Below are 14,083 nucleotides of genomic sequence, written 5' to 3'. Positions count from 1 at the left end.
ATGATGTTGGTTGTTGATGGCTCCCAAGTGATCAGCTGTGAAGTGGGGACCACCAGAAAGCATTGGGATGGAATCTGTCTGTGGCCCTAAACCAAATACCAACTGCAGTGAGGGCTTTTGCCTGGTAAAAGGTAAAGGAAGCGGGTGGCGCTGTGGTCTATTACCACTGAGCCTCTTGGGGTTGCCGATCAGAAGGTCAGCGGTTCGAATCCCCGCCATGGACCAAGCTCCCGTTGCTCTGTCCTAGCTCCTGCCAACCTAGCAATTCGAAATCACGCCAGTGCAAGTAGATAAATAGGTACCTCTGTGGTGGGAAGGTAAACGGCATTTCCGTGCGCTCTGGTTTCTGTCACGGTGTTCCATTGTGCCAGAAGCAGTTTAGTGATGCTGGCCACATAACCTGGAAAGCTGTCTGTGGCCTGAAAGCGAGATGAGCACCGCAAGCCCATAGTTGCCTTTGACTGGACTTAACCGTCCAGGGGTCCTTTACCTTTTAATTTTTTTGCCTGGACTGCAGCTATGGAGGAAAGTGTTAAGTTCCCACATTACTCCTGCTGCAATCCCAATAATTATAAGCCACTTTAAAAAGAAGACGAGCACCTGAATGTTAAACGTATTAGCCTTCACATCAAGCTTGACTCTGTCTGCCTGTCTGTGTATCTGCAATACTTCCTTGTAATGTGTGTGAGAGAGGTTGGATGCATCACACTTGTCAGGGCAAAATCCTACAGTACTTCCACAGATCAAGCAAGCGCCCACAAGGAAACGCACCATTTAGCTGGTGGAAATTTAGCTGGTTTTGTACACACACACCCCTCCAGACCGTTACTCTTCAGCAGGTGGAGAGGGGTGGGACTGAAGCATTGAAAGGGTGGAGCTTGTGAGAAAATCCCTGCTCTCATCACATAAGCCCTTTTACAATTGATTAGGGTAATAAAGGTAAAGGGACCCCTGAAGGGACACGGGTGGCGCTGTGGTCTAAACCACAGAGCCTAGGGCTTGCTGATCAGAAGGTCAGTGGTTCGAATCCGTGCGATGGGGTGAGCTCCCGTTGCTCGGTCCCTGCTTCTGCCAACCTAGCAGTTTGAAAAAACGTCAAAGTGCAAGTAGATAAATAGGTACCACTCCGGCGGGGAAGATAAACGGTGTTTCTGTGTGCTGCTCTAGTTTGCCAGAAGCAGCCTAGTCATGCTGGCCACATGACCTGTAAGCTGTCTGCGGACAAACGCCGGCTCCCCCGGCCTATAAAGTGAGATGAGCGCGCAACCCCAGAGTCGTCCGCGACTGGACCTAACTTTCATGGGTACCTTTACCTTTAAAGGGACTCCTGACCATTAGGTTCAGTTGTGGATGACTCTGAGGTTGCAGTGCTCATCTCGCTTTATTGGCCGAGGGAGCCGGCGTACAGCTTCTGGGTCATGTGGCGAGCATGACTAAGCCGCTTCTGGCGAACCAGAGCAGTGCACGGAAACACCGTTTACCTTCCCGCTGGAATGGTACCTATTTATCTATTTGCATTTTGTGCTTTCGAACTGCTAGGTTGGCAGGAGCAGGGACCAAACAACAGGAATCATAGAATCATAGAGTTGGAAGAGACCACAAGGGCCATCGAGTCCAACCCCCTGCCAAGCAGGAAACACCATCAGAGCACTCCTGACATATGGTTGTCAAGCCTCTGCTTAAAGACCTCCAAAGATGGAGGTTCCACCACACTCCTTGGCAGCAAATTCCACTGTCGAACAGCTCTTACTGTCAGGAAGTTCTTTCTAATGTTTAGGTGGAATCTTCTTTCTTGTAGTTTGGAACCATTGCTCCGTGTCCGCTTCTCTGGAGCAGCAGAAAACAACCTTTCTCCCTCCTCTATGTGACATCCTTTTATATATTTGAACATGGCTATCATATCACCCCTTAACCTCCTCTTCTCCAGGCTAAACATGCCCTTAGGAGCTCACCCCATTGCGGGGATTTGAACTGCGACCTTCTGATCGGGAAGCCCTAGGCTCTGTGGTTTAACCCACAGCGCCACCTGCATCCCTGATTAGGGTAATAGTTCCTACCAAATCCACCGCCATATTCCAAGACGAGAAATCTTGTGGGCTGCTGCCCTGAACAGAAAGTGCAAATGGTTCATTATCAAGAGGGAAAGTAATTCATTGACAACTGGGGTGCTTCCAGATAATGGAAATTATTATTTTTAAAGCAAAAACAGCAGTCTTAAGTTTGTAATTGTGTGGTGCATTTACAGGACCTGGAAATTCGGCTCAAGGAGGCTCATCAAACGACTAAGGAGGCAAAAAGTCTCACAAAAGCACTGGAGGAGGAGCTGATTATTGCCAAAGAGAGGCTTCTGTTGCAAGAAAATGAAATACTGCATAAAACAGGTAGGACTTGCTTCCGTGCAGGGAGATGCAGAAGCGGAACATTTATGAACGTGAACTTGGAAATTCCCAGTTCAAATATGACCCCAGCTATGAATTTTGTATGTAAGTTTGTTATGTATGCTACTGCCCTCCTTGATTCTGCCCCAACTGCAACATGAGAATAATAATATTGGCCTCACCTTACAGGTCTCACAGCAACATCCCTGTAATGAACTATGTGAATGCAACACTCTTTTAAATGCATTCATCCTCTTCATCGTGCACATGAAAATCTCAGCACATCACATGGCATTTTTCACATTCACAGAAGCAATGGAAACGGTGCAGAACTCCCAAAGCAAGACCAGGAGCGAAGCGGAGGAACTAAAGAATCAGATCTTACCCCTTCAGCAAGCAGCGTCCACCAAACAGAGCCAAGGCAAGCAAGATGGTGGAGACGTTCAGGTGCATAGCCTTCACATCTCTCCTACTTTATGCAGATGAAGTTCTACATGATGATGCAGTTTGATAGTGTTAAGTACTGAGTTGAATAGGATCCAAAATGCAGCAGTCTGATTGGTCCTAGAATAGGATTCAGAATGCAGCAGTCTGATTGGTCCTAGAATGATAGGATCCAGAATGTAGCAGTCTGATTGGTCCACAGGAGCCACCCAGTCCAGCTCCAGGTGGAAACGAATCCGCAACCTGATTGGCCTACAGGAGAATCCCGGAATTAGCCAATCACGTGGGGCCCATTGTGTAAATAATGTATATAAAGCAGACATTCTGGGGGGAACTTCCATTCCTCCTCACCACTATGAGCTGAATAAAGAGCATGAAATCAACTCTCGACTCTTGAGTATATTTCAGACAGACTAAGTTAACTGGAAGCCGTTCCTTCCATTTCCAGATAAATTGCTCATGGTTCATTGGAGCTGGTCTGCAAAAGGGCCCAACAACCCTTTTTCATACCCACTTCATGACAAGAACGGGCCTTTTCTGCAGTGGCTCCCTGTTTGTGGAATAATAAGAATAAGAATTTATTATTTATACCCCGCCCACCTGGTTGGGTTTTCCCAGCCACTCTGGGCGGCTTCCAACAAAATATTAAAATACAGTGGTCTGTTAAACATTAAAAGCTTCCCTAAACAGGGCTGCCTTCAGAATGCTCTCCCTAGGGAGGTTTCTGTCTAAAGAGGCTCGCCTGCTCATTCCATATCTTCAGGAACCAGGCAAAAGTGTTTCTCTACATCTAGGCCGATGGCTGATTAAGCTACCCATGGCCTTTCAAATGTGTTTGTAAGATGGGGGTTATTGGTTCGTTTTTTGCTTATTTGTTACGTGTTTTGTGTTCTCACTTTGTATTTTAATGTTGTGAGCCACCCTGTGACCTTCGGATGAAGAGCGGTATACAAATTTAATAAATAAAGTAAATACATTTCATGGGATGCAGGTGGCGCTGTGGCTTAATCCACAGAGCCTAGGACTTGCTGATCAGAAGGTCGGCGGTTCGAATCCCCGGGACGGGGTGAGCTCCCGTTGCTCGGTCCCTGCTCCTGCCAACCTAGCAGTTCAAAAGCACGCAAAGTGCAAGTAGATAAATAGGTGGGAAAGTAAACGGTGTTTCCGTGTGCTACTCTGGTTCGCCAGAAGCAGCTTAGTCATGCTGGCCACATGACCCGGAAGCTGTACGCCGGCTCCCTCGGCCAATAAAGCGAGATGAGCGCCGCAACCCCAGGGTCGGCCACGACTGGACCTAATGGTCGGGGGTCCCTTTACCTTTTAAATACATTTCCCTACCACCTTCCTCATTGTAAAAAGTGGTGGGAGTGGGTTTGTGGCACAAATTCTCCAAACCAATTCATAATTGCAAGACATGAATTTTCTGGCATGTGACTGAATCCCATCCAAAATTAGCAACCACCTGGAAGGGCCCAAGTTCCTTCTGTGCTTCTGGAATGTTCTGATGCCCTTGGGCTCCATTTTTTTATTGATGTTGGCTTCCCCTTGTCTACTGGCAAGCCACTATGGTTTAAATATGATGGCTTAAGGAGTAAAGTATTGATGCTGTAGCTGGAATTATCTGAGGTCCAGCTCCGTATACCTGAAGGAGCATATCCACCCCCATCGTTTAGCCTGGACACTGAGGTTCAGCTCCGAGGGCCTTCTGGCGGTTCCCTCCCCGAGAGAAGTGAAGTTACAGGGCCTTCTCGGTAGTGGCGCCCGCCCTGTGGAAAGCCCTCCCATCAGATGTCAAGGAAATAAACAACTATCTGACTTTTAGAAGACATCTGAAGGCAACCCTGTTTAGGGAAATTTTTAATGTTTGATGTTTTATCGTGGTTTTAATATTCTGTCGGGAACTGCCCAGAGTGGCTTGGGAAACCCCACCAGATGGGTGGGGTATAAATAATAAACTGTTATTATTATAAATTATTATCTCCATCTCGAGACTACCGGTGCTTTCCACCTACCTGTGGCGTGCTAGCACATCAGGGACAAGGGTTCTGGTCTAGTTTGTGACAGTCCAGCTTTCTGCAGACATTTCTCCCCTTTGATGTTTAGGGGTGTGCAGACTTCCAGCTTGTTGGATCTGCTTTTCTGTTTTTGGGGTGAAATTTAGAATGAAAGAGCTGGGAATTGGTTGCCAGTACCAGAACTAAGCTGAGCTCGCAGTCCTTTCAAACACAGGGCCGTCCTTGGTTGCTTCCTTCATTCCAGCAGCCTCACTTAGGTGATGGAAATAATTTTCTTGCTGCTGTTGTTAAACGATTGGGAATCAGGAACACTTGGCAATCTCCTGCAAATCATCCTGAGATCTATCTGTATACAGTGGTACCTCAGGTTACAGACGCTTTCAGGTTACAGACTCCGCTAACCCAGAAATAGTACCTCTGGTTAAGAACTTTGCTTCATAATGAGAACAAAAATTGTGCAGCAGTGGTGTGGCAGCAGCGGGAGGCCCCATTATCTAAAGTGGTACCTCAGGTTAAGAACGGACCTCCAGAATTAATTAAGTTCTTAACCCAAGGTACCGCTGTACAGTTCTGGAGGTCCATTCCGGAGGTCCGTTCTTAACCTGAAACTGTTCTTAACCTGAAGCACCACTTTAGCCAATGGGGCCTCCTGCTGCTGCTGCGCCGCCAGAGCACAATTTCTGTTCTCATCCTGAAGCAAAGTTCTTAACCCGAGGTAATTTTTCTGGGTTAGCGGAGTCTGTAACCTGAAGCGTATGTAACCCGAGGTACACTGTATTCCAATCTCACCCCAATATATGCTTTAAAAGAGAATGAAATACCTCTTTATTTAGTTGTAGTGTCTCTCATTTAATTGCCTGTCTTCAATAGCCTCCCCTATGTTGATAAATGTTTACCTGCATAGCTTGCATTTATATGTGTGCATTTGCTTTATTCCTTGAGTTAACCCTTTGGCCTTTCTCTGTGGTCACTTTAATTGATGTGGCTGCGCTTTGTCACTCCAGGTAACGTCAGGTTTGGAAAAAGACGCCGTTAAGCCGCAGCAGAGGGAAGAGTTCCGCAAAACCAAACATGAGCCAGGCGAGGAGAAGATTCGTTTGAAAGCGCAGCTGGTGAAAGGTCTGGAAGACCTTGTGAAGAAGCACAGCCTTGAAATCAAATCAGCCCAAGCCTCCATGGACGCTGAGAGAAAAAAACTGCACAAGGTGGGATTGTTCTATTAATAGTGCGCTGTGATTCATCTGTTCCTTTAAATCTCTTTAGTCATGGTGACATCATTTAAATTGTTCTTCCTAGACAGGGAGCTTTAAATCACAACGAGGATTTTATTGCTGTGTTTTTCTTTTTTTTTAAAAAAAGGAGCTGAGCTGATGTTTTCCTATGAAATGAAAGCTTTTGCAAAAGAGGAAGGAAGGTTAGCTTACCCTTGACAGGATTCTTGGATTCCCGGCATTGCTGTTCCTCGCCCGTGCTTCTCGTCATGACAGTGCAGTGATTAATGTAATCGCTGCCGCAACAAACAATGCAGATTGGAAATGTGTGCTCCAAACTACAGGTTTTAGGGTCCTTGCTTTTTCAAGCCTGGTATGATCCTCCTGGCTGGCAGCTCGTTTTTCAAAACAAGAATCCTATCTTGAAGCGAGGCAGTGGCAGCACTGACTTGCCCTTGGATGGGGCAAAGGGTTCTTTAGCTCCTTCCTCTTCAGCATAAGCAGCAAGAGAGGCTTGCCCCAGGGCCGGCCCATGCATGGGGCAAGTTGAGGCGACTGCCTCAGGCAGCAGGATCCCCAAGAGCAGAAAATCCCAATGTAGATATTTATTCCCCTCTTGTTCCTGATGTAGATCTTCACTCACTACTTCTTCTATGGAGAAGAGGGGACACCATTTTGTGGTTTGCCTCAGGTGGCAAAATGTCTTGGGCCAGCCCTGGCTTGCCCTAATTCACAGGCCCCCTTCTTGCCTTGAGTGTCCTAAGTGGTCCCAGATAGATAATAAATTGGGGGTGGGGGTGAGGACCTGAATTGAAAGATGATCTGGGTTACATAATATGCTGTTTATTTAGGGAAATAAGTGAATTTAAGACACGTGGAGGTTATTGGGGGGTAATTAAAATGGGAAATTGACGGGGAATGTATGTAATTGATTGGGAGAAAGATCTGCTGGGAAACTAATTGGGGATGATCTGAAGTGGGATGCAAAGTAATTGAAAAATTGGTCTGGAGAGATTTGAATGGGAAATGAGTTGGCTGGTGACATTTAAGTTTTAAATTTGCATCTATATATGTCTATATTTTGGTGGTGCTGTGGGTTAAACCACAGAGCCTAGGACTTGCCGATCAGAAGGTTGGCGGTTCAAATCCCCGTGACGGGGTGAGCTCCCATTGCTCTGTCCCTGCTCCTGCCAACCTAGCAGTTCAAAAGCACGCAAAGTGCAAGTAGATAAATAGGTACCGCTCCAGCGGGAAGGTAAACGGCGTTTCCATGTGCTGCTCTGGTTGGCCAGAAGCGGCTTAGTCATGCTGGCCACATGACCCGGAAGCTGTACGCTGGCTCCCTCTGCCAATAAAGCAAGATGAGCGCCGCAACCCCAGAGTCGGCCACGACTGGACCTAATGGTCAGGGGTCCCTTTACCTTACCTATGTCTATATTTTAGCGTACACAAATGTTATGCATATTTCTGTCTGTGGGGCCCACGCCCTGAATCTTTAAATCTGTTATTGTCATCTGCCGTGGAGACCAAGCCAAAAGAAGGAGTAGAAACTCATGAAGAATTGAATATATTCCCCACCAGAAGTGTCCCCTAGTTCTTGGGAAAGAGATAAGTAACTATTCAACCTTTAGAAGACATATGAAGGCAGCAATTGTATAGGGAAGTTTTTAAGTGTTTATATTTTATATTTTATATATGTTGGAAGCCGCCCGAGTGCCTGGGGTTAACAAATCATCATCATTATTCAAAATGAAATTAGTCAGAGTGTTGGATGGGCTGTTTTAGTGGTCCCCACAGAGATTTGGCTTGTCAGCTCCCTCTTCTTGGTTCACCAACAAGCAAACCCACTTTATATATCCAGAAGCTTTTCCCACCTAGTAATACTGATGCTGGTGGTGGTTTTGTTGGAGGGGATTTAGAAATCTTGGTCTTACCTGATGTAGAGCTTTCTGTATTGGAATGGCATTTTTCTTCTCTTTTGTGAGTTCAATACATGTACAATACATCAGTAATAGTGGAAAGTTGTACTGAAGCCCTGGTCTCTCTCTGCATATGCCACTGCAAGATTGTTGTCCAACTGCGCAGAAATCTCTGGCCAACCAGCTGCAAACTGTGATCAAAGTGAGCTGATGCCTATATCCATAGCTCATTCCCAGCCAGCCAGGTCGACTTTCTTTCCACTTATTCCAAACTGGTTGCCCTGGTAACTCCAACGTTCATGCAGAAATGATGTAGGCAGGAGTTTGCAGTGTGCTTTAACTGAAGCCATGGGCTTTCTCCAGCACCCGGTGGCTACAGAAATTAATCACACAGAGGGAAGTGTCAGTCTGGGCAGTATCCTGCTTTCACGTGCATTGGAACACAGACTAGCCATTAATCAAAGTCTGCCCTACCACAAGTCCAGCTGTGGATTTGTCTCAAGAATCCATAACGGGTTTCTGCGCCTTACACGCCATAGGGTTTTTGTTGTTTTTTTACAAACTTGTACTGATATTTGGCTTTGGGGTTTTTTCCCTTGGCTGGGTCTTTCTGGCTTCCGCTTGGGGTTTGCTGACTTGTTGTTGTTTAGTCGTGTCCGACTCTTCATGAATCCATGGACCAGAGAACGCCAGGCACTCCTGTCTTCCACTGCCTCCCGCAGTTTGGTCAAACTCATGTTTGTAGCTTCGAAGACACTGTCCAACTGTCTCATTCTCTGTCATCCCCTTCTCCTTGTGCCCTCCATCTATCCCGACATCAGGGTCTTTTCCAGGGAGTCTTCTCTTCTCATGAGGTGGCCAAAGTCTTGGAGCCTCAGCTTCACGACCTGTCCTTCCAGTGAGCACTCAGGGCTGATTTCCTTAAGAATGGATCAGTTTGATCTTCTTGCAGTCCATGGGACTCTCAAGAGTCTCCTCTGCTGACTAGAATAATAGAATTGTAGAGTTGGAACGAACTCTGAGGGTCCAGGCACAGGCAAGCTCAGCCCTCCAGATGTTTTGGGACTACAACTCCCATCATCCCTAGCTAACAGGACCAGTGGTCAGGGATGATGGGAATTGTAGTCCCAAAACATCTGGAGGGCCGAGTTTGCCTATGCCTGATCTATTCCAACTCCCTGCAATTCAGGAATATGTCCCTTACGGGGATCAAACCTGCAACCTTGGCATTATCCATACCACACTCCGCAACTGAGCTATCTTGTCAACTGATGGGACTACAGTGGTACCCCGCAAGACAAATGCCTCGCTAGATGGAAAACTCGCTAGACGAAAGAGTTTTCCGTTTTGGAGGTGCTTCGCAAAACGAATTTCCTATGGGCTTGCTTCGCAAGACGAAAATGTCTTGCGAGTTCCTGCGGGGTTTTTTTCCTCCCCCCCCTTTTTCTAAGCCGCTAAGTCGCTTATCCGCTTATCCGCTAAGCCGCTAAAAGTCGCTAATAGCTCTAATAGCGCTAATCCGCTAAGCCACTAATGGGCTTGCTTCGCAAGACGAAAAAACCGCTAGACGAAAAGACTCGCAGAACGGATTCTTTTCGTCTTGCGAGGCACCACTGTATTAGGCAAATGACCTTGGAAATTCAGGTAGGCTGTGTCTCAGCAGCCTAAGATTTTCAGGCGATGGAGCAAATGATCTCTGGGCTGGTTTGCTGTCTACTCCTGCCTGCTCCCTTCATCTAGACATAGTATAACTTGGGGGTCAGCAACCTTTTTCAGCCGTGGGCTGGTCCACCATCCCTCAGACCTTATGGGGGGCTGGACTATATTTTGGAGGGGGGGATAGTACGAATTCCTATGCCCCACAAATAACCCAGAGATGGATGCATTTTAAATCAAAGGACACATTCTACACATGTAAAAACACCAGGCAGGCTCCACAAATAACCCAGAGATGCATTTTAAATAAAAGGACACATTCTTCTCATGTAAAAACACGTTGATTCCCAGACCGTCCGTAGGCCGGATTGAGAAGGCGATTGGGCTGTATCCGGCCCCCGGGCCTTAGTTTGCCTACCCCTGGTACAGTCATACCACAAGTTTGTTTCATGTTACGTTCTTTCAGGTTACGTCTCACGGCGACCCGGAAGTACCAGAAAGGGTTACTTCCAGGTTTTGCCACTCGTGCATGCGCATAAGAACTAAATAATGCTTCGTGCATGCGCACAAGCGGCTAAATTGCGCAGATACGTCACTTCAGGTTGCACTCTTTTCATGTTGCAAACAGCCTCTGGAATGGATCCCGTTCGCAACCAGAGGTACCACTGTATAGCTAAATCTTCACCTTTCCTGTTTAAATGTATCAAATCCACTACCAGTCTGATGTTATCTGCAGCTTGTCTCGTCTATACAAACCCTGTTTGGTCATTTTTAATAATAGTTGAGTTTGCTCTTTGCAGTCTATTTGCCAATATCGTTGTTAAGATTTTTGTATCAATGTTTATCAAAGAAATTGGGCGATTGTTGGCACATTGTATTAGGTCCTTGCCAGATTTTGGAATAACAGTAATATAAGCCTGGTTAAATAGTGTTGAGCTGATTCCTTCTCTAAAGATCTCATCATCTAAGTGATATATTGATCTCCTGTCACTTAGATAATATGTTTTATACCATTCCACTGGAAAGCAGTCTAGCCCAGGTGCTTTACCATTTGCCATATTTGAGATTGTTTCCCTAATCTCGGCTTCTGATATTGGAGACATCCATAGTTGTTTTTGTGTGTTTTCTAGCCCTGGTAGTTTTATGTATAAGAATCTTTGTGTTTTATCCAGGAATGTCAAGAGCAAATTATTTCTAGCTGAATAGGAACCTTTGTTTTTTTTTAGGGGAAGAAACCAATTTCTCCCTTTGAATTGTTGCTTACTGCAGCTATCCTAAGATTAAATCTAAATTTTCTCATCACTTATTCCCTTTGCAGGTGTTATGGCTCTCCTTTTTATTGCTTCTGCTCAGTGCGTCTTAGAGCCTTGCTTGGTTGCTCTGAATCATCTGAAACTGCTCTGCTTTGAAATTTATCGGTCTCCACTAGGGACGAAGCCCTTGTCATCGGCACTCCCCACTTCCCTCCCCAATTCATAGTCTTTCAAGATCAGGCTGAAATATTGTATTCCGTCAGCAAGTTGGTTCAAGCAGGAAGAGTAAGTTCACTACTATGCTAAATAGGGATATCCTAAGGCAATTCATACAAGATGAACATTCAGCTCTTTCCACTGTAAATGAGCTCTCAGCTTTTGCAGCTTCCCAAAGGACTCTGTGAGCTAGGCATTCAGCTCAGGGCTCAGAAGTTTAAATAACTGATTTGTGTGGTAGCATGATACTTGTTTGGGACGCGGGTGGCGCTGTGGGTTAAACCACAGAGCCTAGGACTTGCTGATCAGAAGGTCGGCAGTTCGAATCCCCGCGACGGGGTGAGCTCCCGTTGCTCGGTCCCTGCTCCTGCCAACCTAGCAGTTCGAAAGCACGTCAAGGTGCAAGTAGATAAATAGGTACCGCTCCGGCAGGAAGGTAAATGGTGTTTCTGTGCTCTGCTCTGGTTTGCCAGAAGCGGCTTAGTCATGCTGGCCACATGCCCTGGAAGCTGTACGCCGGCTCCCTTGGCCAATAAAGCGAGATGAGCGCCGCAACCCCAGAGTTGGTCACGACTGGACCTAATGGTCAGGGGTCCCTTTACCTTTACCTTTATGATACTTGTTGGCTTTGGGTATTATACACATCTTAGCAGTATGTCCAGAAAATCGGAGGGGTAGGACAAGCATTGAGCGTCACATGGGGGCAGGTGTGCCTGCCTCTCTAGCACTTTCACACACCCCGTGCTCAGCTCTGCTCAGCTCAGTTCAGTGGAACCTTATGCAGGAGAACTTCCCATCAACTTTTGAATGACTGGATGATGATGATGATTAATAATAATAATAATAGTTCCCCCAGCCACTCTGGGCGGCTCCCAACAGAATATTACAAACACAATAAAACATCAAACATTGAAAACTTCCCTAAACAGGGCTGCCTTCAGATGTCTTCTAAAAGTCAGATAGTTGTTTATTTCTTTGACATCTGATGGGAGGGCGTTCCACAGGGCAGGCGCCACCACTGAGAAGGCCCTGTAACTTCACTTCTCTCGGGGAGGGAACCGCCAGAAGGCCCTCGGAGCTGGACCTCAGTGTCCAGGCTGAACGATGGGGCTGGAGACACTCCTTCAGGTATACTGGGCAAGTGAGAAGTGCAGTTTTTTGTGTCACACTGGGAAAGTGCGAAGAACTCTCCCAGATAGAAGAATAAAGGAATTGACTTCCAAACCAGAAGGTGGCCTGGTTTTTAGCCAGTCTTGAACCTTGAGTTTTCTTTTTCTACAGATCAAATTCTATGCATGGGCACTTGTACAGAACATACCAGTCTGACCTGTTAAAAGTACAGGCTTCTGTTTGAAGTTGCAACTTGGCAAGCCTAATTATACTCATCTATGTATGAATGGTTTTACTCAGGGCGGGGGGATGGGAGCTCAATGATTCAGAGAAAACGGTTCTGGTGCATTTCTCATTTTCTTCTTTTTGATGGCTTGTCTAGACAAATCTATAGGGACGCGGGTGGCGCTGTGGGTTGAACCACAGAGCCTAGGACTTGCCAATCAGAGGTTCGGCGGTTTGAATCCCCGCGACGGGGTGAGCTCCCATTGCTTGGTCCCTGCTCCTGCCCACCTAGCAGTTTGAAAGCACGTCAAAGTGCAAGTAGATAAATAGGTACCACTCCAGCGGGAAGGTAAATGGCATTTCCGTGCACTGCTCTGGTTTGCCAGAAGTGGCTTAGTCATGCTGGCCATATGACCCGGAAGCTGTATGCCAGCTCCCTCGGCCAATAAAGCGAGATGAGCGCCGCAACCCCAGAGTTGGCCACGACCGGACCTAATGGTCAGGGGTCCCTTTACCTTTTACTAGACAAATCTAAATCTTATGCATGTTTACTCAGATGTAAGTCCCAGCAAGTTCAATGGGGTTTGCTCCCTAATAAGAGGGATTGTAATATTATTAAATGCAACACTATGAAATGCTGTAGAATGTGAAAGTGGGAGTGTACTAATATCCTTAGGTTGAGAAATTTGTTCCCAAGAATGCAGCTGCTCCTAAACTACCTGGCCTAGCCTTCTCCCAAACCTGTCAATTTTTACCGCAGCAGCAGCTGATTTTATTTAATTTATTCAAGGTTATTTCTTAGCATTGAGAAGTCATGGTATAGCATCATTCCCAGCGGCATTCTTGGAGTGGTAGGTGGCAGCCACACACAAAAAATCTAAAAATATAGCCACCCCACCAAAGTACCCTTAATGCACACACACTTTTGAGAAGACGGAGTGTTCTTGCGAAGATGGGGATATTTCAGATACTTTTAATGGTCTCCCACATGCCAGATTTGAGAAATGGGAAAAGTGTTATTCTTTCCTTTGGGTTCGGTGTATCTGTTTTGAGTGTGTGTTTTACATGTTAAATATTTCTCCCTGTGCCTCTACGCATTGTTTTGCTGTATAGTGTTCAAATATGACAGTTGCTTGATTTTTCAATTTTAGGAGGTTCAGATACAGATAGAGGAATTAAAAAAGAAATATGAGAATGATATCAGACAGCTGCAAAAGGAAAAAGAAGCAATAAATGGAAAGCTGGAAGACTGTTCTCTGGAGGTGTGTAAAGCATAAATCCATCTGTGATCATGCAAGCCATTTTAGTTTTTCTTCCTACCTGGGATTCATAAGCTTCAACTTATTCTTCAAGAAGGACTTCACAGGACTATAGCCTAAAAAAAATGACTATGCTGATCATCATTTAAGTAGGGTCCTCATTGATAGAATGACTTGGTTCTGTAATAGTACCAGCAACTCTGTGCAGTATATGATCCAGAGAATAATGGTTTGCTCTCTCCAAGGCATCATCTGCCCAGTATATTTTAAAACTTTATGGCTGGGAGGTTTTATTTCTTGCTATTAAAATGATCAGAGGTACAAAACTCTGACCGTTTATCTCCCATGAAGGTTGGAGAACAATCCAGGCAAATGAACTGCATTTGTCACCAATTCT

The 14,083-nt window shown here is 45.9% G+C and overlaps 1 protein-coding gene across 3 annotated transcripts in view; it reads left to right on the top strand.

Annotated features, from left to right (window-relative positions):
• The window catches only part of FAM184B (family with sequence similarity 184 member B), a 72,280-nt gene that overhangs the window by 33,739 nt on the left and 24,458 nt on the right, over positions 1–14,083 (top strand). For 2 of the 3 annotated variants that reach the window (XM_083754882.1, XM_083754883.1), the window contains exons 3-6: positions 2,246–2,381; positions 2,689–2,825; positions 5,842–6,042; positions 13,579–13,689. In XM_083754882.1, the coding sequence (XP_083611008.1) occupies positions 2,246–2,381; positions 2,689–2,825; positions 5,842–6,042; positions 13,579–13,689 (585 nt within the window). The remainder of the gene's footprint in view (positions 1–2,245; positions 2,382–2,688; positions 2,826–5,841; positions 6,043–13,578; positions 13,690–14,083) is intronic. The other variant, XM_083754884.1, reaches the window with a different exon arrangement.

The sequence above is a fragment of the Podarcis gaigeae genome (genome assembly GCF_964106915.1).
Source record: "Podarcis gaigeae genome assembly, chromosome: 9".
Taxonomy (NCBI): Eukaryota; Metazoa; Chordata; class Lepidosauria; order Squamata; family Lacertidae; genus Podarcis; species Podarcis gaigeae.
This window is presented reverse-complemented; position numbering and strand designations above follow the sequence as displayed.